Source organism: Vigna unguiculata, chromosome 7 (assembly GCF_037176805.1).
Source record: "Vigna unguiculata cultivar grain cowpea cultivar isolate G323 ecotype 2 chromosome 7, ASM3717680v1, whole genome shotgun sequence".
NCBI classification, from domain to species: domain Eukaryota; kingdom Viridiplantae; phylum Streptophyta; class Magnoliopsida; order Fabales; family Fabaceae; genus Vigna; species Vigna unguiculata.
In genome coordinates, this window is record NC_140798.1 from 6,291,417 (window position 1) to 6,317,497 (window position 26,081).

Sequence of the window (26,081 nt, forward strand, 5' to 3'; positions counted from 1 at the left end):
TTTTCAAGTGTTGATAACTAAGTTCGTTTGGGAAGAAGCTTTATCTATGATACTTAATAAGTGGTTATTTCTCCTGGTTATGACCTCATTCTTGCTTTCCGTCCATATTTGAACACTCTGGTGTGGGGTTTGGGTGTAATCAGAATTGTATAATATTTTACTATGGATGAACATGAGACAAAAGCATGAGAAAATATAAAACCTGAAAGGAACTCTTTTTATCAGCTGGACTATCATATGACTTCATATGAAGTGTGATGGAGTCAAAATAAGGAATCACGGCTGATTCTGCAGGAATCATGAGTCCACATATCCCAAGTAGTGCAGCAGCACAAATTGAACGAAGTAAACTTGATTTGCCGCCACCATTTGGTCCTGTCAAAAGAAATAATGATTCCATATCAACATCATTACGCACAACACCCTCTGCGATGTGGAACCAATACGGTGATAAACCAACTATCTTCATCCCATGGGTTTTCTCCGACGGTTTCACATCCTGCAACAATTTAACATATAGCCATCATCTCAAAAACCCAAACAAATTATGAATAAAAAGTAACTAGCCATTAGGTGATAGAGAAACACATTTATACATCTATGCTCAGAGGACTGATAGACATTTGTAATTGTCTAACAATGATAACCGTTGTAATTGCCTAATCAATGGAGTTATTGTAACTACCTAACAGCTGTAACTATCTGACCAAGATACAACCCATTTACAAGACTGTACAATATACAGAGAACAACCCATAAGTGTATTCTCTGCAAACATAAACATTATCCATCAATAACAATAACAGCACTATCAAGTTGTTACATACTACCTCAAACCCATTCGAATCTGCAAGTGTTGGGAAAACCCATCTCCTTCTTCTCCCTTCACTGAAAGGCATCAATGAATAAATAACTTCACCATTTCAGTACCACAAAACATGGATAGGTAACATCACGTTTTACAACCGCCAATTTCAAAACAGAAGAATTCCACAACATTCTGAATAGTGGAGAATGATTATTTTGTGGTATGCTTCATTTATTAAGAAATAAATAAAGATAATAACAATTAACATGACCATTGATGCACCCTTTTCCATAAACAACCCAAGAAAAGCAAGCATACATGTTAGATTCCCACATATGTCCGCCAAATCAGAGAGCCTATCACAATATGCAATTATCAAGATGAGCTATAGTCTATGATACCATATCAGATTTCATCCTAAAACCTATTGGTATAAAGTGAAGTTACACAACAAATATATAAGCCGTACACCAAGAATTGAGGCAGATGATGTGGGATTTCCCAACACCCACCTTATATTAGAAGTCTTCCAAACCAGGAGAACCTACCAGTATAGGTACTAAGAAGAGTTATAGTCTCTGATACCATGTCAGATTTCATCTTGAAACCAATTGATAGTAAATGAAACTGTCCAGATAACACTCCAAAAGTTAAGGCAAGTGATGTGGGACTAACTAACAATGTACAGAGACTGATAGCACAACTTTCATGCTGTCTTCCCATTCCTAAATATTTTTTGAACTACTGCTCTTGCTTAGCTTTATCATATGACAATGAAATATATTAGTGTTTAATATAGAGAAAATAGGGTTTGAGATTAATTTCCCTTGTGTAGAAAATACACATAGGGACTGTATTTATAATAAAGAAAATATGAACTAAACCCAAAATACATATAAAGACTAATAACAGTAGAAACAGAAAATATGATATTAATGATATCTTAACAATTAGTTTTTGTTAAAATATTATTCAGATTAGATATTCAGTGTTTAGTTTTCTATGCTTTGATTCTCTCCACCTTTCCTCACATAAACTGTTGTAAACACTAAACTTTACGAGCTGATTTTGCTGTCCATCTGCATAAATATTGAACAAAATCATATAATGCAATACACAATTTTCATAATACTGTTTCAGGTTTTCCAATGACTTCAATTCAATCATAAAACTATTGTTTGTGCCCTAGGAGACAAATGCCCGTGAAACTAAATTTAATCAACAAACTGAAGACAGATACTTGTAGCTTAAACAGATCTAATAAAACGCACTTACAAAAATTAATGCACCACAAAGAAAAATACCAATGCATTTTATCCATAAAAATACAGCAGAAGCAACTGCAATTGTTTACAAACCTTGCATGAGCGAATAAAGCTTTGGTAATAACAAGCAATGTGGATGAAAAGACAAGAATGTTTATACTGTAATGCAATTCAGTAGCGAGTTCCCTTAAAATTTCCAAAACTCGTTCTGTTGCCTTGGCATTTGCTTCATGGTACCTTTAACAAATAAACTTATCAACATATATGATTTAGCAAAAAGAATCACAGGTGTTTGACAAAATAAAAATAATAATAATAAGATACAATTACTCATATAAAAAGGTACCTTGTTAATGCAGCCTCAACCTTCGGTGTGGTAAACCATTCCTCCCCAACCTTTTTACCTTTAGAATCTAAAGCATGCCTAAGCTGTTTAATCTGTTCCTCCCCAGGGCTACCAGACCACAAATTCGGTGTAAAGCGCTTGCCTCTGAACCAAACGGCCTCATGCTCACGAGCATAAGAAATTTCCCCCTTCGGACCTCCGAATGGGGCTATAGTAGCCTTTACTCTAGAAACAACAGGAACAAAATCTTCAGTGACCTGCAATAATATTGGGACAACATTAATGTTGCATAAACAAGAGTCCAAACATGCAAACATGTATAGACAAGGTTGAGTTACATAGACCTACTGCTATGTGCAAGACCTCAGCTGCTTTTTGTACTGCAGTAAACACGTCATCTATGTGGATTCTTTTTATTCGTCCTTTCCATTTAGACTCCGCATCTTCAAAAAATTCATGAGGAATAAGAGAGAAAGAGTTTATTTTCTGATCATTCCCACCATCCAGAGAGATTACTTCACCAATCTTACAAGATGCAACTTCACATCCCGCAACCTGGAAACAAAATAACATTAAGGTAGTCTAAATATTAGGGTATAATCAAATTATTATATGGGTAAGAGTACATATATATATATATATATATATATATATATATATATATATACACACACACACACATATATATACAAAATTGGAAAACTAATTTTGGAAATAGAATAACACTTAAAGTAATAGATCCCTATTATTAAAAAATATAATTGGATTTCAATATTATTTAGGGATATTTATGTTATATGTTGAGAATGAAGAAAATAGGGTTTGAGATTAATCTTCCTTGTGTATAAACCACAGATAGGGTAATCTATTCATAATAGAGAGAGGTACAATTAAAAAGAGTAACTGAAAATAAATAGAGTAAATAGAAGATATTGTTTGATATTGTGATTAACAATATCTAACACTCCCCCTCAAGCTAGAGCATACAAATCGTATGTGCCAAGCATATTACAAATATAATCAATTCTAGGTCCCCGTAAAGACTTGGTAAAAATATCTGCTAACTGATCACTTGAGTTAACAAACTCAATCTTGATGTCTTCAGACATGATCTTTTCCCAAATGAAATGACAATCAATCTCAATATGTTTGGTCCTCTCATGAAAGACAGGATTAGAGCTAATATGAAGAGCAGCCTGATTGTCACACACAAGTGTCATTTGAGTAACATCTCCAAATTGTAACTCTCTAAGCAATTGTTTGAGCCAAACAAGTTCACAGGCACCTAAGGCCATAGTTCTATATTCTGCTTCTGCACTAGATCTTGCTACAACACTCTGTTTCTTACTTTTCCACTTGATCAAGTTACCACCAATGGAGACACAATACCCAGATGTAGATCTTCTATCAAAAGGAGATCCTGCCCAATCAGCATCTGAATAGCAAACAACTCTTGTATGGTTATAAGAACCATATAACAATCCTTTTCTAGGGGATCTTTTAATATACTTCAAGATACGAATAACTGCATTCCAATGATCTTCACATGGGGAATTAAGAAATTGGCTTACCACACTAACTGCAAAGGAAATGTCAGGACAAGTAATGATAAGATAATTTAATTTCCCGACCAATCTTCTATACTATTCAGGATCAGATATAGGCTCCCCTTGATTTGGTAGAAGTTTAGTATTGGGATCCATGGGTGTATCAATAGACTTTGAACTCATTAACCCAGTTTCCTCCAGAATATCCATGGCATACTTTCTCTGAGATATAACAATACCATCATTGGACTGTGCCACCTCAATACCCAAGAAATATTTGAGTTTGCCAAGATCTTTGGTCTAAAAATGGTGACAGAGATGTTTGAACTGAGAGATGCCATGGTTGTTACTCCTTTGTAAGAACGATGTCATCAACATATACTATCAAGTAAACACATCCATCACTCGAGTGTTGATAAAAGACAAAATGATCTGCTTCACACCGAGTCATACCAAATTGCTGAACAACATTGCTAAACTTTCCAAACCAGGCCCTAGAAGATTGTTTTAGGCCATATAGGGATTTGCGAAGATGACATACCATCCCAGAAAACTCCCTCTGAGCAACAAACCCAGGAGGTTGCTCCATATAGATTTCTTCTTGCAAATCGCCATTGAGGAAAGCATTTTTAACATCCAGTTGATAAAGAGGCCATTGTTGAAGAGCAGCCATGACAATAAATAAACGAACAGAAGCCATCTTTGCCACGGGGGAAAAGCTATCTCCATAATCCAACCCAAAAATTTGAGTATAACCTTTGGCCACAAGACGAGCTTTGAGGCGATCAATAGTACCATTGGGTCCAACTTTGATAGCAAACACCCACCTGCAACCAACAACAGATTTTCCAGACGATAACGGGACCAGTTCCCAAGTTCCACTGTTATGAAGAGCACTTAGTTTATCTGTCATGGCTTGACGCCAACCAAGATGGGCTAAAGTGTCACGGACAATTTTTGGTTTGGTCATAGAAGAAAGAGAGGAAAGAAATGTATAAAAAGGTAATGACAATCGATGATAACTCAAAGCAATATAATGGGAAGAGGGATTACGGGTAGAACACATACCTTTTCGGAGGGCAATGGGAAGGTCAGACTCAGGTGTCAAAGCCGGAGGAGACAGAGTAGTTGGCACTTGAGTGAAGTCACATGGTGGTGGTTGTGATCAATTTCGGCGACTATAAACCTGAAGAGGTGGAGGAGGAGAAGCTGACTGTGGAGCAAGAATCGAGGGTGAAAAAGACACAGTAAGAGGGTCACAAACAATAGGAACAATAAAGGTACTAGGAGAGTTGTCAGGATTGGATGGAGTCAGAGGTGAAGATTGACTCGAAGATTGACTCTTAAAATAAAGGGAGAACTCAGCAAAGGTGACATTTGCAAACACAAAATAACGGTTAAGAAAAGGAGAAAAACATTTGTATCCCTTTTGTGATCTTGTAAAATATAGTATGTTAAATATGGAGTAAGAAAATATAATTGTTGACACTTTCCCTCAAGCTGGTGAATCTGTTTCCATTCCCAACTTGGGAACAATTTGATAAATATGAGAATAGCGAAGGGCATAATAGGTATATGCAGAATGTCTATGAAAGAAGAAAATGCAAATCCATAACGTGGGGACCACGAAATCTTTCCCAATCATTGGGTGCAAGGGTTTTGCCTTACTAGCAGAGAGAGAGAGGGATGCAAGTTCTGAGAGTGTCAGCCCTTTTTATCAGGTGGAATAGCCATACGTGAGTGGGAAGGTTTTGGTGGCGAATTTGGGGCCAAGAAGGCTACGAAATTGGATTGTCTCCCTCAATGTATCCTTTTTTGTTTTCTACAAATCCAGCTCATAATAAAATTCTTCCCTACTTTTACTCATCTGTGAATGTTATCAGTATTGCCTGATTTCATGACGCTATTAATTGGTATTCAGAGCACGGTTCTGGGAGTGCATGGTCTTCACCTGCAAAACCATGGAGAAACGCATGATTGGGATCAAACCGCAATTGGAGGAGCTGAAAAACATGATTATATCACGTGACCGGTCTCGTATTAGCAGACCCCACTGGCACTGATCACACAGAAGACAGAAGAGGAATGTGGAGGTGGATGGAGAGGTTGATAGCGAGGAGGGAGACGACCGAACCAGTTACACCTCTCGAAGCATGAGTAGTGACTCATCGCGAGACTTTGGAGCTTTGGAGGTAGGAAATTGAAGATTTCATTATTCATGGGGGAAGATGCTTATGGGTGGATTGTTCGTGTGGAACGATATTTTAAATTGAATTTAGTGGAAGAGGAGGAAAAACTATATGCAGTATTAATTGCTTTGGAGGATAGAGCGTTGAGTTGGTACCAATGGTGGGAAGAGCAAAGTCATGAACTCAACTAGGAGGAATTCAAGGGTGGTTTGATTAGACGGTTCCAACCAGGGTTGGTGTAAAACCCTTTCGGTCCATTGTTGAGCATTAAACAAATTAGCTCAGTTATGAAATATAGGGAGAGGTTTGAAAGGGAATTTGCTCACTTGAAGAGTAGAGGATTATGTTGAAGGGATATTCCTCAATGGCTTGAAGGGGGAAATCGATGCGGAATTAAAACTCCACATTGTGGGCACATTGGAGTTGATGGATAAGGCGTTATTGTTAGAGGAGAAAAATAATGCGTCACGGAAAGTAAGGCCGATGAGTTGGGAGAGGAAAATGGGTGAAAAATATATGGCCATATATAATAGAGGCTTCACGAGGTGGGAAAAAGGAGGGAATAGAGAATGAGCAAGTAGCAAATCGATGGAGAGTGAAGGAAATGAAAAGAAAGTAGTGGAGGGATGATAAAAGGTGACCCCTCCCTTTGTAAATTGCAAGCTTCGTGGAAAGCTATGGTGAGGTGAAGGCTCTCAATGAAAAAGGAGCTGATACATTCAAAGTTGGCTGTTGTGTTAAATTAATATGAGGATTTATTTTGAGAACCCACTGACTTGCCCCCCAAAAGGGTATGTGATCATGTTGTGATTCTTAAGGAAAAAGCGAACATCCCCAATATTAGGCCCTATAGATATCCTTACAACCACAAAAATGAAATTGAAAGGTTTGTGAAGGAAATGTTGACAACGAGAATCATAAGACATAGCAACAGCCCCTACAGCAACCCTGTTATTTTGGTTAGGAAGGACAGGGGATGGCGGTTTAAATAAGGTGACATGACTGGGAAGAGCCATGATTGGATCTCAAATCAAGGTATCATCAAATCAGAATGAATGGAGATGTTCCTAAAACTACTTCCAGAACTCACTAAAGACATTATGAATTCTTAGTCATGTCCTTTGGACTTACACATGCACCATCAACTTTCCAAGCTCTTATGAATCAAGTCTTGCGCCCTTACTTAAGGAAATTCACATTGGTGTTCTTTGATGATATCCTAATATATAGCAAAAATTAGGAATATAATAACATTTAGTGTACTCAGATCCCTATGATTCAAGAACATAATCAAATCCTTATTATTCAAATGTATAATTAGATTCATACTATCCAAGGATATTTCCGTTACAGACTTTAATTATAATTTACTAAATATGGAATAATAAAATCTGATAGCTAACAAATATGGAAATATGGTACGATTTTATTTCATTAAATAGGGAAATTTCTTAACAAATGTTTCTCATTATTAGTCAGTTAATATTGTTCCTGATTGCTACATCTCTTTTTCATTATAAATAAGAATCACATGCATACAACTCACAATTACAAACAATTCGTTCTATAGAGATAAAAAAAATTATTTATGGGTCATCCTATAGTTGATATGTTTTAAGAAGTGGGTTAACCCAATTTCCTACCAGTTCTCTAACACTTTTTATTTCAATAAAGTGAAAAAACAAACTTTTCACTCACCAAGGCTTCAAAGTCAATTTCTAACCCAGTTGTTGCCCATGTGGGTGCGATTAAATTTTCCAATATTTCATTGAGCTCAGGGGTTCTATACATCTGCAAAATCTCATCGACCACATTCTTTATTCTACAAAATTCCATATGATTGACCTCTCTCCATTCAAGTAGCTTCACAAGCTGCACAAATACAGTGAACAATCAGACACAAAAATGAACATGCAGAATGGTTAAAAAAAAAAAAAAAAAAAAAAGTGTAAGGTTCTAAATATAAAAGGTAATGAAAATATAGTACAGTAAATTTTGTTCCACTTTAAATATTGACTGTGTAAGAGATGTAAATAAGGATTAGGCCAATAGTCTCAGACCAATCTAGGAATAAAACTTGCGAGTAATCTCCACTTAATTGGCAGAAAATTAAAAACGAAAAGAACACGAGATATCCTACAATATTGAAAATATTATTCTCTTGGCTGTACAAATTAGAATTAATCAGACGATTCTCTTTAATGATATAAATCTGAATGAAACTTCTTAATAAAGGCTCAATAACCAACACATAATATTGGAGACCAAAATGGAAAAAAGGAATTTTGCATCATATAAATAGAAAAGAAAAAATGTCAATTCAAGTCTCTTGCTCAAATAAAAGCAAAAAAGTATGAACCATGACATAAAACAGTCGTGACATACAACACTTTTGCAAGAACTTGTTTCTATCTAAATTTCCATCAACAATATAAAGTTCGGACACTCCTCTTCAATGGTGTGTCTCCCTATCCGACACATATATGACACCAACCCACGTATGACATTGGTGCACCACATATCAGCCAATGCTGAAGTGCCAAATTTAAAAAACGATTTCTAATGTCTGACACAGCTCTGATATGACTCCAACAAAGTTTAATGAGGACAGGCAGTGATTTTCTTATTCTAGAAATCCATAAAACTTAATGAGAAAGTTTCTATTATAATTATAGAAATAAGAAGCAGATCCTATATAATGAAGAATATCAAGAGTTAGGAACATTTTATTTATTCTTGTATCATATCTTCATATATTATGATATTCTCTGAGGTTGTTAATTCTCCTTAGATGAACCCCGCTAGACAGTGTTTTTCAATAATCATGATCAAGACTAAAATGAAATAGATTCTTTTATACTTTTCAAAGTTTAGACTCATTTTTTTTATTAGGCAACATAATGTTTTAACTATTTATATTAGACTAACTTTTAAATAGATGATTTCGAATATAAAATTTTGAATGTCAATTTAAAAAATTAATAGTAATGCTCAATATAAATATATTCAAGTTGCTATATCTAAAATTTTGGAGGTTATAACGTCCTTATTCATTATCTATGTTCATGTCCATGCTTTATAGAATTTGGATGACCCTGGCCTAAATTTCTTATGTCTGACTTCACTGATCTCATCCTTTCATCATCCAAACCTCACTAGTGGCCAAACAAGTTCATAATCATAATCTAACTGGTGTAATTTCCGTCCAAAACAAGCAACTAGAGCAGCAGGAACAACTCAAATTGTACTCATCTTTGCTACAAGAGAAAAAGCCTCATCTTAGTTGATTACTCCTTTGCAACCAATCCAGCTTTATACTGTCTAGTGATCCATCTATCTTATGTTTCACTGTAAATTCATTAGCACATCCAAGTCCATTTTAAGTGAATTTGTACAATGAATACCTTCAACTCAAAGCAATCCAACAAGCTTCTTCTTCAATCATTGCAGCACACAAGCTAGTAACTCCTTGGCCATGGTTATCCATGCTATTAATTGTACTTAGTTATTCTCAAATCCAAATTGGGCATCAATGTCACGTTCTTCAATAATAGCCATATTAGAACTCAAGATATTAAATATTTCAACTTCTAAACTCCCCAACCTTCTCTCAACTTCTTAATGCGTACCGAATGCTTAACATTAATAGCAAAGTACTCCATCGTTTTCACTAGCCCTTTGCTTCTCCCCTAATTACACAAAACCACGACACCTGACACAATGCTTACTAGTGTCAAGGTTTCAAGCAACAATTCAGTTACTACCAACATAGCAAGTTCTTAACAAACCTAGTTTCAAGATAGTAATAATAGAATCTTTAGCTGCATTTTATTTGTAGCAAACAATAATTCCTTTCAAAAGCACAGTAAGAAAATGACCAAACAAAAACACCTATTTCTCCAAAATAAGAAAATCCAAATACAAAAGCCTTTAAAGCCCCAAAACATTTCCAGTAAGAAATTTCTTTTCTACTTGCTACTAAAAGTTTTCAAGGCCAACGTGTGTAGCAATGAATTATAATATATAAGTGGGGTCTGACCTGCACCTTACAAATCGTTTTTGACGTTGAGTTATTTATAAACTCACTTAGTAAGAGGTTTCTTTAAGGATAAAAAAATAACTTTATTAATGAAGAGAGATGATATAGTACAAAGTGTACTCAGCATAGACATCCAAATTAGTTTACATACCCAAAAGTTGAGAATCATGAACTGTGTCATGCTTGTTTCATATATATTTAAACATAAAAGTATAATACAACTTAGAAATTAAAGCTAACATTAGTTCTTCAGATTGAATAATGAAGCATCAATTAGTGAACAAAAATAAAAACATTAAAAATCCTTTTATTTTCAGGCCAGCACATGTGTTTATGCTAGAGAGCAAGAACTATAATGACCAACCTTCAAAAAAGAAGCACTTGAATATAGTATGAACAATAATTTTTTGCAGTAAATCAATATGAGCACCTTTAAATTTGCAATTCATCATATTGAAGGTTGCAATCATAGTACAACTAATTTTCATTCTATATTTGACAAAAAAATAACTGCTTTACAGTATATAGGATACAAACAAGTTAATAATAACCTTTGCTGAAGAAACACAAGTAAATTCTGGAATTGAGCACGTTAAACTGCTCATAAGTTTGCATGTTTCTGTGAAACAAAAATAATGAAACAAGTCCAAATTTAGGTACAAAACGCCATTATAATAATAGCAATATAAATGTAAAGTACATAATTGAGAATATTTTGAATTGCAATAAAAAGATTGAAATTAATAAAGTAGTATAGCAAACCTTTTGTACAAGTACATTACTCTCTATTGTAATATAACTAACAGACCTAAAGAGATTATCAAACATTCAAAGATCAAGTACAACATCCATGGCTAAAGAGACAGGGGATAAAGAATTCAACAAATCCAAGAGGATGCAAAGCGAAGATCAACAAGATTCAAGACTAGAAAGCTATTAAAGCGTTTCTACTTTATTTTATTTCTTTAACATCTTACACGTCCTTATCTCTAATATTAACAACCCAGCATAAAATCAAGTGCGAACATTTTCTTTAATCTATTAATCACAGTTTAGTATTTTTTAAACTGGATTTTCAAATAATAAAATATTATAACAAATAATAAAATATTATAACAGTTTAAAAATCATAAAAACTATAAACTTAAATATTTATATGTACAACAACAATTCAAAACAAGCACAACAGCTTAACATTTCAAAACAGCACAGCAGCTTAAAAATCAACAGAAACCCATATAATTTCAACATAAATGATAATTTTAAAATCAAAATATATAGTTTTTTGGTTTTAAGTATTTATTTTCTCATTTTGTTTAGGTTGAAAGAATATAAAACAGAATAAATAGGCAGATAAATAATAACAACTCTACATGTGATACAGCCCGACATGAGATGCTTCTATATGTGTGGTAAAGGAAAATTATTTGAAGTGACATTCAATTCCTTTATTCTAGTTATTCTGAAAGTCTTGGACCAATTGCATTTTATCTCTTATTTTATCTTCTTTCTAAGGTATTCTTCTTTCTTTTATAGACTTTTGTTTCATTATTTTCTACTATTTGTGTCCAATTATTCATTTTATTTACTTCTAAGCACATGTAATATTTTATTTATGACTAGTTGAGTAAAACAAATGTCGGCACCAATACCAAATTCTTCTAGTTCTACCTTAAAAATTCCAAGTTCATTTCAAAAGATGTTCAACAAGTTGATTATGCTTCTTTATGGGCATATGTCAATTTATTAGACAAAGGGACAGACGGGGGAGGAAACAAGAGATGGTTTTGTAATTTTTATCAAAAAGATTTTAAATGTTCTTACCCTAGAGTAAAAGCTCATTTATTGAGAATTCATGGGTCTAGAATTAGTGTGTGCTGCTCAAACATCAATGAAGAATATTTGGTTGAATTGAATCAATTGTTGAATTGGCAGAAAATAGAGTTAAACCTAAGCATGTTCCCTTGCCCACTAAAGATAGATATGAAACTATTTCATTAAAAAGGAGGAAGAGGGCTTCAACATAGAGTATAGAGACAATAAGAATGCTCTCCTAGCTAGAATGCTTTATTCCTCTACTATGCCTTTTAACCTTGCAAGAAACCCCTATCATGTGAATTCATATTTGTTTGTTGCAAATCATATTATCAACGACTTTATCCTCCTGAATACAATGCATTGAGGACCACCCTATTACAACAAGAGAAAACACACGTTGAGAAGTTACTTAGACCAGTTAAATCAACTTTAAACGAAAAGGGTTAGCATAGTCTTTGATCGATGAACGGATTTACAAAGAGGATCGTTAATTTATTTTATGGCCAATAGTCAGGGGGTCCTATATTTTCAAAATATGTTGATGCTTCGGATGAAATAAAAAATAAGCATTACATAGCTAACATAATGACTAAGTTATTAAAGAAGTAGGGGAAGAAAATTGTGTGCAAGTTATAACAAATAATGCTCATATGTGTAAAGTTGTTGGAATGATCATTGAAGGTTTATTTCCTAAAGTTTCTTGGACACCTTGTGTTGTGCACATATTGAATATCGCCATGAAGAACATATGAATAGCAAAGAATGTTGAAGGTAATGATATTGTCTATGGTGAATGTAGTTGGATTATAGAAATTATTGATGTTTCTCTTATCAAGAATCTTATCATGAACCACTCCATGAGATTGGCCATTTTCAATTGTTTTTCACATTTGAAGTTACTTGTTGCAGATACACGCTTTGTATCTGCTATAGCGATGAGAAAGATTTTAATTTTTGAAACATTAATTGCAATCCATGGTCATTAGCGAAGAATGGAGTTCTTATAGAGAGAACGATACAGGCAAAGCACAAGCTATTAAATATTTTGTTTTGAATAATGTATGGTAGGAAAAAATTACATATATTCTAGCTTTGATTGACCCTATATTTAACATGGTTAAAGCTTGTAATTCAGATAGTCCTACTCTTCATTTGGTCTATTGAGACGTGGGATACCATGATAGAAAAAATGAAGACAGTTATATATAGGCAAGAAGAAAAAGAAGGAAATGATACATAAGAATTTTATGAAGTAGTTTACAATATACTAATAACAAGGTGGACTAAAAGTTGCACTCCTCTCCATTGTGTGGCTCATTCTCTGAATCTTAGGTAAACGTATCTTATCAATACATATTTTTTTTAACAATTTACATCTAAATAATTAGAAAGTTACTAATTTTTATATATAATATTTTATCAATTTGTATTCATAGGTATTATAGTGATAAATGACTTCAAGAGACTTCAAATACGATCCCCAAACATGAGGATGAAGAGATTTGTAAGGAGAGGAATAAGTGTATGGAAAGGTTTTTCACAATTAGTGACGAGAGAAGAAAGGTTGCACTTGAATATGTAGATTTCTCATCAAAATCAAATAGATTTTCTTCTACTCAATTGATATCTAGATATTAGATCTTAAATATTGGTGGATGGGTGGTGCAAGGTTCTTTTGCCCCTCTCCTACAACCTAGCATTGAAACTTCTTGTGCAACCTTGCTCATCATCTTGTTAAAGGAATTGGAGTACTATTCATTCATTTACCCGTTAAAAAGTAATAAGTTGAATCCTAAAAGAACAGAAGACTTGGTTTATGTTCATACAAATTTGCGACTTTTGTATATGAAGTATGAGAATATAACCAAGGAGCATTAAGATGTGGACACTAGTGGAGATGCATAGGATGACTTTGATGATGTTAGAAACCTTAGAGCACCAACATTATCTCTTCATAAACCAGATATGGAAGTTGTCTTATTTACAACTGATTCTCAAGGAGGGGATGAAATTGACACTATTCTTATTTCTAAAATATAGGCAATAAATAGTAATTTACAATTTTTATTTGTTAAAATGATTAAAACTATAATTTGTCATTTCTAGTTCATATATACAATTAAGTTTAATATATTTAGTATATTCAATTTAGATATTACTTATTAATAATTTTTCAATTGTGGCATGATTTGAAACGCATTACAATATCATTACATATTTTTCAAAATAAAATGAATTGTCTTATCGAATACGTGCCGTATCTTATATTTTTCAAGATAAGATCAATCGGCGTCTGATAATCGTATAGTATTTGTGCATTATAGGTAGTAAGTAGTTGCATTGAATAATTGATATACATTGTACCTATGAACTGTTACCACTAATTACCTAGACAAGGTCTTTTTCCTGTACATTTCGTGTTCCTAATGTAATTTTCTTCAATAAATAACAAAGATCAGCCGAGGGATCATCAATCTCTGAAACTCTTTTTAACATATTTTTAATCCTACGTAGAACTACACATTGGAGAATTTTGACAAGCTGCGGTACAAAAAGGAAGTACAATGTATGTATTTTTATAATCTAAAATATAGATGTGATGGCCTCATGCAGACTTACAAAGCAAGGCTAGTTGATAAAAGGTATACTCAATCCTATGATATTGATAATGAGGAGACATTAACTCTACTAGAAAAAATGAATATTGTTAAAATCATCCCTTATTGGCAGCTTATTTTGGCAGGAAATTGCAACAATTTGATGCGAAAAATTGTCTTGCTTGGACATCTAGAGAAAGAAGTCTACAAAGAGATTCGTCTCAATTTTAACATAATAAAGTGAGCATATTGAAAAAAAGACTTATGTGGACTTAAGTAGTTACCCTGTACTTGATTTGGTAGACTCAATCAAGTTAAGATCTCCTTGGGTATCAAGAGAGTCAAGATGACCATACTGTGTTAATTAGTCGTATCTTTAAAGGGAAACACCTTTAAAGAGAAACTTACCCTACCCTTGGTCTATGTAGATGACAAGATTGTTATAGAAGATGATGAATAAGAGAAACAAATCTAGAAAGAGATAGAAGTTACTTGAGGTAGAAGTTACCTGAAGAAAGACATCTTCATCTCCAAAAGAAAGTATGTACTTGACCTTCTCAAAGTAACAGGTAAGATCGATTGTGTTACATGTATTTACAATAAATGGGCCTATGCCCATCTCCTTGTAATATATTTGTGCAATTCATATATAATATCTTCCTAACTTGTGCTCAAACATACGAGAACTCATCAACATGTTATTCATCTTAAGTTTAGACAAATTGCAAGGTCATTGGAGTTACCATATGTTGAATATAGAGAAAATATGATTTGAGATTAATCTCCTTTGTGTAGAAAATACATATAAAGGTTGTATTTATAATAAAGAACATATGGGCTAAACCCAAAATACATATGAAGAATAATAACAATAGAAACAGAAAATAAGATATTAAAGATATCTTAACACTCCCCCCTCAAGCTGGTGCATACAAATCGTATGTACTAAGCTTGTTACAATATAACTAATTCCCGATCCTCATAAAGACTTAGTGAAAATATCTGCTAACTAATCACTTGAGTTAACAAATTCAGTCTTGATGTCTCCAGACATAATCTTTTCTCAAATGAAATAACAGTCAATCTCAATGTGTTTAGTCCTCTCATAAAAGACAGGATTAGAACTGATATAAGTGTCACATATAAGTGTCATTTGATTGTAACAGAGGGTAAATTATCTGGAGAGGATAAAGAGGAAAACAAAGATTTGTTACCAATAATGTGATCGATGGCACCTGAGTCGGACACCCAAGGACCAACAGACGAAGATTGAGTCAGACCAGCAAAAGATGTACATGTGTGGGCAACAGAAGCCGTGAAACGAGAAAGCTTATGATCCTCACTCCATTTGAGAAATTCATTGAAGAGAGCATATTTGTCGGTGGCGGAAACAAATGAATGAGGATCCGCAGAAGATGGTTGTGACGGAGGATCAGTGTGTGCAACAGCAACAGATCGAGGAGGATGACCATGTAAGGCATAACACCGATCAATTTTGTTTATATTGTTATTATTCTTCATATGTATTTTGGGCTTAGCCCATATGTTCTTTATTATAAATACAGTTAGAAGTGGAGTTTTAAGCCTAACTCAACCCCATAAAACCAGCTTGTAAGGTGAGGATTGCACCCACCTATATATTGTGAATTGGCCTTATCTCTAGTCGATGTGGGACTTCCAACACACTCCCTCACGCCGAGGTATATTCATCTCGTGCGTGGGACTAGAAATTAGTGGGTGGTCCATTAGTGGCCCAATAGCGGGTGGAACAGAATGTCCAAGAAATCTCGCTAGGATAGACTTTTTTTTAAACTATGGCTCTGATACTAAAGCAGAGTTGGCATGGACAGGTGGATCAGCGGAAGGTTGACAAGGCACACGCAAAAGGGTGGAACAAGTAGAGGAAAAATTGGGTATAACAGTAGAACCCAAAATTTGATCACTGACATAGGAATATTTTTCAGCAAGCCCGTGTAACATCACAACCATGAAGAAGCGTGATCATTGCTCAATTTCCTGAACAGGAGTAGAGGCCCGTGTAACATTAAGCAGGTCGTGATAGACACCATATAGACGTTGAGTGTCATTGGTGTACAGTAATTTGGCCTGTTCCCAAACTTCATAAGATGTGTCGTAGGCACAAAACAATGGTTTCAAAGAAGCGTGAATCGTATACTTGAGAACCATGCAGAAGTGAGCATCAATTCTTTTCCAACGAGGAAACTCACTGGTATTAACATCAGTCACTTTGAGGGTAAGATAATCAAGATACCCCTGACTCTTAAGCCAAAGTTTAACATCGCACACCCATGTCGAGTAATTCATGCCATCTAACTTATCAGTGGGCAAGTGCACATTGACATTTGGAGGAAAAATGGACGAATCAGACATAGAGGCGATGGAAGTGGACGAAGTAGCTGCGGAAGATGCCATGGAGGAGAGAAAGAAACCCTAAAAATTGAAAGTGCTCCAATGGAAACACAAAGCCCAGATCTGGAACGCCGGTCAAAACTAAAACATCGGCGACGGTGGCGGCCGGCCGACGGCTTAGGAGTGACCGGCCATTGTGGACAGCGGCCGGTGACGATGGACGACGGCCGACAGCGCTGGCAAACCAGAGACAGAGGCAGGAAAAAAAATTCTTAAGCTCTAGATACCATGTTGAATATAGAGAAAATATGGTTTGAGATTAATATCCCTTGTGTAGAAGATACACGTAGGGGCTATATTTATAATAAAGAACATATGGACTAAGCCCAAAATACATATGAAGAATAATAACAATACTATAGAATTGGGAGTGACGAAAGTAGTTCTACAGTGAATAAGGGTCAATATCATAAACTTATGGGGAAGCTCCTTACACTAGATCTAACATAGCTTTTGTCATGAGTGTATTCAATCAGTTCATGTGTTATACAAGGGAGTGATATTTACAGGATACAAACACAATCCATCAATATTTGAAGACAAGTCCAAGAAGAGAAATGTTATTCAAGAGGAATGAGAAACTAAATATGTAGGTGTATGTATATGCATATTATGCAAGGTATGTTAATATAAAATGTAGTTGCAAATTCTAGTGCAAAGGTTGAACTTTGAGTGATGGCACATGGGATGTGTGAATTGTTATGGTTGAAAATTATTTTGAATGATCTTAAAGTTAAATTGAAGATCCTATGAGTGTCTATTGCAATAATAAGTCAGTTATTGGACTTGCCCATAACTCAGTTTCAACAACCAAGTACGTAGACATAGATCTACACTTCATTGTAGAAAAACTGGCCTTATCACCCCTGTACTGTCCCACTTGGGACTCATTTCATTTTACAAAGGGTCTTCCCACAACAATGATTTCGAATGGAATATATTCATTCACAAACTTAAGAGTGTTGAGTAGAAGAAAATATTTTGTTCAGTTACATGAAGTGTGTGTAGTCATTACCAGTGTAGTACAATAAGATACTAGATATCTTCGTAATCATTCCTCTAGGAGAGCTTTCTATATAACGTGTCTATATATATATATATATATATATATATATATATATATATATATATATATATATATATATATATATATATAATGTACGGTTTCCAATTCAATTAAGATATTTTTTTTCCTCTCATATAGCCAAATCCTTTTCAAGTCAAACAATTAAAAATTACCCTGAATTTTGGATGCAATCTCATAAGAAGGAGGATTCAAGAGAAGATTCCTTATATACCTGCGAAGCAAACATAAATTAAGCATCTAATGTGGATTATAGAATTAATTGCCAGGACACTACTTTGAGCTAAAGTTAATTATTAAAACTAAAATAAAAGGGGGGGAAATAGGAAAAATAAACAATTCAAACTGAAAATTGTAGTCCAGTTGAGTCAATGAATTACACAATTAAATGGTTCAAAACTAGAAAATATAAACGAAATAAACAGCTAACTCAACACAGTGAGACAATATACCCACATCTTACAACGAAGCTAACTTCACCCTTCCATCACTCCCTTGAAACTTTTTTCCTTTTCTAAACTTCTTTCCAGTGTTAAGGGGAACACAAAAACTTTAGGTTGCAAACTAAATAAAAATAAATAAAACAACCAAACTAAATGGAAAATTAAAACAATCAAAACAAACAAACCATCATGCAAACGCAAACAAACCAGCTTTTATAACTTTGGACTTCTTTCATAATAGATGTCTTCTTCCCATGTATAGGGAAGTTTAGCTCATGGATTGCCTTATAGATAACTAGCTTGTTCTTTGGTCATGGGTTTTGGTTTGGTCCCCCCATGAGTTCTTTGTTTCTTTTTTTTCTCATTTTTAATGATATCTTCATGAGCTTATAAAAGAAAAATCTTGCAAATGCAAAAATGCATCAACAAGAAAAAAGAAAATTTTAGTGGTTGTCCATAATAAAGAATTAATAATGAAAAAACATAAAGTTTGAGGGACAGCAGACTCAATACCAGCATATCAAAAAAAGAATTTTCGCTGTTGTGAATCTCTTTGGTTCTTTGGCAACAAGTAACATGCATTCTATTCTACTATTGCAGAACTCAAATTTAGTACGGCCAAGGAAGTCAAATAAGACTACTCAAGTGGGTTGGACTCCCATTAAAACGGGATGGATAAAATGCAATACAGATGGAACATAATTTGATCATGGAAGAAAATCAGCTTGTGGTGGTATCTTTAGGAATTCGAAAACAGAAATTATGGGTTTTGTTTCAATAATTTTACAACTACAGTCAGCCTTTGAATCAGAGCTTATGGGAGCTATACATGCTATCAAGATTACTATGCAAAAAAGGTGGAGAGCTCTTTGGATTGAGACTGATTTCTTGCTTATTATGAAATCTTATTATGATAGTTCCTTGGTACCCTGGAAGCTAAGTAATAGATGGCTTAACATTTTAGAGTCCATCAAAAGTAAACGTTTCGGATTCTCTCATATTTCCAGATGATGGTTTAGCAGCTTATGGTTTGAGATCTTCTGTTTTTTCTAGGTGGACTATACCTACTTTTATTGTTTCTGACTTTTGTTGAGATAGGTATGGCCTTCCGCACTTTCATTTTTGTTAGTGGATTTGGTTTGCCTCCCCACTTTTGAATTTTATTTCCCCATCATAATTATTCTAAGAATGTTGCATATGATTGATATTAGTTTTAGAGCTAACTTAGGTTGAGTTTGCAACTTGTATACTGATGTTATAGCATTCTTTCTTTCCTTTGATTTAAAAAAAAAAAAGGATAGAACTAGTATTTTATAAAATGAAAAGGATGACTATGTAATAAATAGGAAAAGTTTAAAGGCAAGTGGGTCAAATAATTATCATGGAGTAATTTTAAACATAATACAACAAAAGAAAAAAGGAATCCGTCACTCACAGAACTGGTAATCCATTGCAACTTAGTGGAAGTAAGACTTTTAACAAAGAAGGTATTCCTTCCGTTTGAATGGCACCTAAAATGCAAGACACTGATTTAGGAAAAAGAAAATGACATGAGAAAAATTGACAATCCATCATTATTAATATACAAACCAATTTGAGTAGATGTTCCAAGAGTTAAAGGTCGAGCCCTATGTCCCGATGATACAGTTGCATTTCGAAAATTAACCTCAGCACCAAGGCCATAAAGTTCCTTTACCTATGTTCAAAAGTGAAATAAACATGTAATATTAAATGACTCATTTGTGTACCATTCATTTAAAAAAGGAAATTGAAAAAAGTATATACAATTTGTTTAAATACCTTGACCAAGAGATCAGAGAGAGGGTTGCCATCAAACCATTCAAAATGTCTAGAACTACATTCTCCCCATAACAGACCCCCCTCACCAAATTCTCCCCATTTGCATGTTCCTATGAAAACAATATTCAAATGCATAACAAAGATGAGGGAAACAAAAAGTATTTATGTCTACTAATTATCTCTCTATTATATCAAAGTTACTCCAGTCAGGTGGAGACCTCCAATCAATACTTGGGTTAAATGTAACATTGGTAGAGACCTCCAACCAATATCTAAAAATGATCTCTATATACTCTGTTACATTGACTCCATTTTCTGATAACAACAATTACGTAACCAGAACCTTGATAACATTGGTCACAGTTTTGGATTTTATTTTTATTTTAATTTTTATATATATCAAATAAATATTATAACAAAAAGGAGAAAGTACAACTATATACAGGATAGAATCTACCTAAGCAAAAAATCTTTTTATATAAAGGAACATCAAATCTAACATGTGAGCTCTGACATGTCCTTCACATAAAGTCACCTTGTAAACCAAAATCCGGCCCAATATTTTCATAAAAGGAATAGCGTAGAATGAGAAAGTACAAACCACAAGAATCCTGCTTTAAAGATGTATGCAAAAATAAGTGATGATATTGACAAGTACGAAGCTTTGTAACAATTGCTTCTTCTGTCAAGCAATCTTCAGAGGAATATGTTTTCATAGTCTCTAGCACCATGTTAATGCAATAGCCCCTCGCAGAATAAGATATTCCTACAATAAAAAGACATGTTTCAAGCTTATCATTTCAATGTTATTGTAGTTATAGAAATACGGAGCAGATCCTATATTCTCCAGTTTAGAAGAAAATTATTTCTTTCTCATTATATCTCATTACATACACACACACACACACACAATATATATATATATATATATATATATATACATTTGTTGGATAATTTTGAAAATAAGAACAGCCTATTCCACGGAACAAATCTCGGAGATTGTGGGATTGTTATGCTAGTAATAAAAACAAGATAAATGTATAAATTTAAAAACAACAGGAATAATGTTTGAAACCTCCTAAAATATATTTTGACACTCACTCAAGCTGGTGAAAAGTGTTCTCCATTCCCAGCTTGGACATAATTCTCTCAGAGTTACTATTGTTCAGCCCCTTGGTGAGTATGTCTGCAAATTCTACTTCAGTAGAAACATATAGAGTGCAAATCATGGCACAGTCAAGTTTTTCTTTGATAAAATGAATGTCCACTTCAATGTGTTTAGTTCTATCACGTTGTATTGGGTTGTGAGTTATATTTATATAAAATTCATGTTAGGCATCACTTATGTCCTCTCAGCTAGAATGACACACCATAGTCCAACAATCATTTGCCATCACATGAAACAATTTATTGAAAAACAAAGAACAAATAAAATAAAACAAAAACAAAGGGTGGGTGTGGCGGGTAGGGGAACCAAACCCATGTTCAAGAAAATACAAACAAACTCCCTTAAAACTTAAGAAAAACGAAATAAAGGGAGCTAATACCTATTATGAAAAAATTGTAGCCTAATAACGTGGGGAAGAGACTCGAACTACTAGAACTCATGTCTTTTATCAATCCTCAAATTTGCAAGCTTATTTGCACAAGAATTTCCTTCACAAAAGATGTATATTACTTTGAACACCATAGCGTCACAAATCTTCATGAATTTCCACCATCTCCCTCAAAGTGACCACGGAACAATTTGAGGACATACAAAGACTCAACAAACCAAAGTAGAATCAATTCCAACCACATCCGCCTATAATCATCAGTCTAGGATTTCTTAATAGCCAAAATAACCCGCATTATCTCAGCATATAAAGAATTTTGAGTCTAGGGATTTTTGCTCTTGTGGATTCCAAGAAAATCCTAGTTGTGGCTAGTCCCAAAGGTTATTCTTTTCCACCTTGTGTTTTATATGTTGATGATGTCTTTGTTTTCTGTAAAGCTAACAAAAACACTCTGGATCACCTAATGAAATTCCTCCATTTGTAAGGAATGGTTTCTGGACAACGGTCGAATCCTGCTAAGAGTCAATTTTATAGTATAGATGACTCTACCCATTTCAATAGGAAGATTAAACATTTACTTGGCTGCAATATAGGCTCATTTCCTTTATCTTATTTAGGTGTTCCTATCATTTTGGAGGACACCCGAAACTCAATATTTTCAGCTCCTGGCTGATAAAATTCATTTGAAACTTGCCTCTTGGAAATATAAAGCTCTTAGTATGATGAGAAGAATTCAATTGGTGAACTCGGTTATTATTGGTTAGTGTTAAGCGGAGTCAATTGTGTAATAATAAATTTGAAGGGGGTCTGCATGTTGTGAACACTCAGGTTGAAAATAAGACTTATTTGCTTAGATTGGCTCGCGATTTTTCTTCTAGCTATATGCCTTGGCCTTTATTATGAGAGCAAGATTTTTTAAATCTACATATAATAAGATTGTTGTACAAGTCATCCTCTATTTGGCTTGGCATTAATGGTATGATACTATCTCGGATTATACTGATTGGATTGTTGATAATGGTGATTAAATTAATTTCTGGTATGACAAATGGTGTTCTAGTAGCTGTATTTCTCTTATGGTTGGTGTTCCTAATTAGAGAGAGCCTCAGCTAAGATTAAGGCCTCTCCTCAACCGAGACATAGAACTCCTAGCTCTGGAGCTGATTGAATTGATTCTTTTAACAGCTACCGAGTCTTCTCCTCGCTCACTGAACTCCCCCCAATCTAGTCTCAGGTCAAGAGATAAGTATTACACGCCTAGAATGGTAGTGGTTGGTCTCTCTCTCCTCTCTTATATAATATCCCTAGTCAGCAAAATCTAAAAAATTTTATTCTTATTGAATTGTCTGATATCCCTGTTTGATATTTAGATGATTATGGCTATTTATGATTTAATGAGTCAGAAGCTTGCTAGAAATTTATTTATTACTCCCATTCTTCCTATTGATTGGGGAAAGTTTATTTGGATGAATTTCATCCCCCCTGCCAAAACTTTGGTTCTCTGGAAATTGTTGCATAATAAAATGCCTTCTAATTCAGTACAGACGTGTGTCTATGTGTTCGATGTGTACTTTATGTAAGCAACAAGAATAAATCACTTTTCATATTTTCTTTGAATGTAACATTCCCCCGCATATCTGGTCTTGGGTGCTGCAAGTTTTCCTTGGTACACACTTCTCTTCCTTTGTTGATTTGATACAATTTATTAAAGTTGATGGTAGTCCTTTAGTGAAAGATATATGTCTGGTTGTTGTTATTTATTCTAGATTTAAAACAAAAAAAGTATAGATCTGGAGTTGGCTATAAAAACTATAAAGGGATATGTTAGGCTATCTGCTAACTCTTCTGAAAAGGCTATGCACAATGATATGATTGATTTTTCTATTTTGAAGCTCTTTGATATTCAAACTAGACCTAGAAAAGAAACTAGCACTCTTCAAGTTATTTGGAATATCCCTGTTGTAGGATGGATCAAAAAATTAATACGGATGGAACTACTAGAAGTGCATGCTGCTTGTGGTGGAAATTTTTGGAGGTAGTCAGGGGGATATATTTGAAGTTTTTTGCTTATTTGGGTACTCAAAATGCTTTACAAGCTGAGGTTATGAGGATTATTTTGGCTATTGAGAAATATGGATGATGGTTATAAGCTGGTGTGGTTGAAATCGGGTTCTACTTTGGTTTGCCAAGAATTTTCATCTCCTCAAATTGTTTTGTGGTCACTTTGAGCGAGATGGAGGAAATGCATGAAGAGTTGTGACGCTTTCAAGCTAAAAGTAGCCCACATTTTTCGTGGAGGACATTCTTGTGCAGATAAGATTGAAAATTTGGAGATTGACAGAATAAATGAGTGCCAATGGTTTGAGTCTCTTCCTCGGGTTATTAGGCTACAACTTTTCATAATAGATTTCAACTCCCTTTTATTTTTATTTATTTATTTAATAAATTGTTTCATATGATGGCAAATGATTGTTGAACTATGGGATGTCAGCCTAGCTTAGATATCATAGTTCAAAGTGATGTAACACAAATTTTATTAAAAAAAAAAGGCTAGTCCTCATAATCTCTTACTAACAAAAGTTATGTCATATACAAAATATTTGTCCAAAGTAATAAGTGGTGCAAAAAAAAGTTATAACTTTAAAAGAAACGGTCACCAATATTCTAATTATTACAAATAGGTAGGAAAAAAAAAATATCAATACCTATTACAGGCATTGGTTCTGGAAAGTTGAGATCATGATCAACTGCAGCAAGTCCATATACATATGGATTTCCAGGATGAGCATGCCTAGAAGTTAAACATGAAATAAATATCATGACACATTAAAACTCAAAACTAATTTGAGATAAAAATATAATGGAAAAGAAGAAAATTAATTTTCATGACCTCTGTAACCTATAAATACTATGTAAATGGTGAATATGGTTATCAGGAAATACACTCACACCTTTATGCACCAACATGACAACATCAGTTGATCCAACTAAAAGAATCAAACACAGCCAATGAAATAAAAGTCTAAGGTCATTAAAATTTACATGTGTTCATTTCAAGAAAAGAGAATTTTTACTTAGGCTATATCTATAGTCAACATATGATCTCAGCCTATAAGCCATCCCTGGGATTGGATATCTAGAGCACGTGGTGATAGGACTAGTTTGTGTTTTCATTCCACTAGGAAAACCATGAGGCTATGTATGATAGACTTTATTTAATATTGCAATGGGAAAGTCATGAGATCAGATAAAATGCAAGAGATTACACAGGCTCTCAAAGACTTTAGATAGCTGATACCATGTCAGAAATACTTTTTCTGATATTATTCATACAAGAGCAATTGTTCTTAAATAAAATACAAAGACATGAGAAATGAAAATACAAATTTATGATGGATATATAATCTATCCCTACAATTAAAGATCAATGATCCCGAAGAAGAAATATAAAATTGAAAATGATATAGTAAACACCAAAAAGTGACAACTTCTCTCACAACGCGAAGTGGCAGCTCTTTTTTATTTTATTAAATATTTAATGAAACTACAACAGAAACTAAGAAACCATGAAAAAAAAAAAGAAAAGCAGTTTTGTGGAAGCCTTCTCTCTTCAATTGTCTTCTTCCACTCCTTCAACCTCTCGTCTTCTTCAAGGTTTGGAGAATGTGAAAAGTCCTTATTCCTCTGAAAAATTGTTTCATTCTTCTTTTCCCCTCTTTTGGTGTGTGTGGAAAGGTTTTTCTCTTACCCAACATGCGAAAGGTGTGTGCTTCATCGTTGGAATCAATTTTGGCAAAAACGACCCATTTTTGGTGTAGTTTGTAATGGCGCGGTGAATATAGTGGCGTTAAGTGGTGGGTTTAGTGTTCGTCGTCGACGGGAATTGGGTTCACTTATTCTTCTTTTTCCCCATTTTTGTGTCGGTGGAAAGGTTTTTCTCTTACCCAACGTTACGAAAGGTGTGTGCTTCGTCTGTTGGAATTGATTTTGGTCGAAATGACCCATTTTTGGATGGATCCCCTATTGTGATAATGTTATTACTGTGACTTCAATGACCTCTACATGTACTAACTCCATCTGAAAAGTCCTCACTAAATAATTGCTAACCTACATTAACTAGTTTGCACATGTAAGTAAAAGTGTACAAAAAGGTCATGCC

The 26,081-nt window shown here is 34.1% G+C and overlaps 1 protein-coding gene and 1 pseudogene across 1 annotated transcript in view; one reads left to right on the top strand and one right to left on the bottom strand.

Moving 5' to 3' along the window:
- Window positions 1-26,081, bottom strand: part of MSH1 (MUTL protein homolog 1) — a 43,102-nt gene that overhangs the window by 8,163 nt on the left and 8,858 nt on the right. Inside the window, exons 8-20 of the mRNA XM_085675668.1 lie at window positions 24,628-24,713; window positions 20,968-21,132; window positions 20,367-20,476; window positions 20,157-20,262; window positions 20,002-20,077; window positions 18,279-18,337; window positions 10,746-10,813; window positions 7,854-8,027; window positions 2,768-2,974; window positions 2,416-2,676; window positions 2,167-2,306; window positions 831-888; window positions 203-499 (exon numbers count right to left, since the gene is read on the bottom strand). Coding sequence (XP_085531794.1) covers window positions 203-499; window positions 831-888; window positions 2,167-2,306; window positions 2,416-2,676; window positions 2,768-2,974; window positions 7,854-8,027; window positions 10,746-10,813; window positions 18,279-18,337; window positions 20,002-20,077; window positions 20,157-20,262; window positions 20,367-20,476; window positions 20,968-21,132; window positions 24,628-24,713 — 1,807 coding nt within the window. The remainder of the gene's footprint in view (window positions 1-202; window positions 500-830; window positions 889-2,166; window positions 2,307-2,415; window positions 2,677-2,767; window positions 2,975-7,853; window positions 8,028-10,745; window positions 10,814-18,278; window positions 18,338-20,001; window positions 20,078-20,156; window positions 20,263-20,366; window positions 20,477-20,967; window positions 21,133-24,627; window positions 24,714-26,081) is intronic.
- On the top strand, window positions 11,585-13,607 carry LOC146884573 (uncharacterized; annotated as a pseudogene).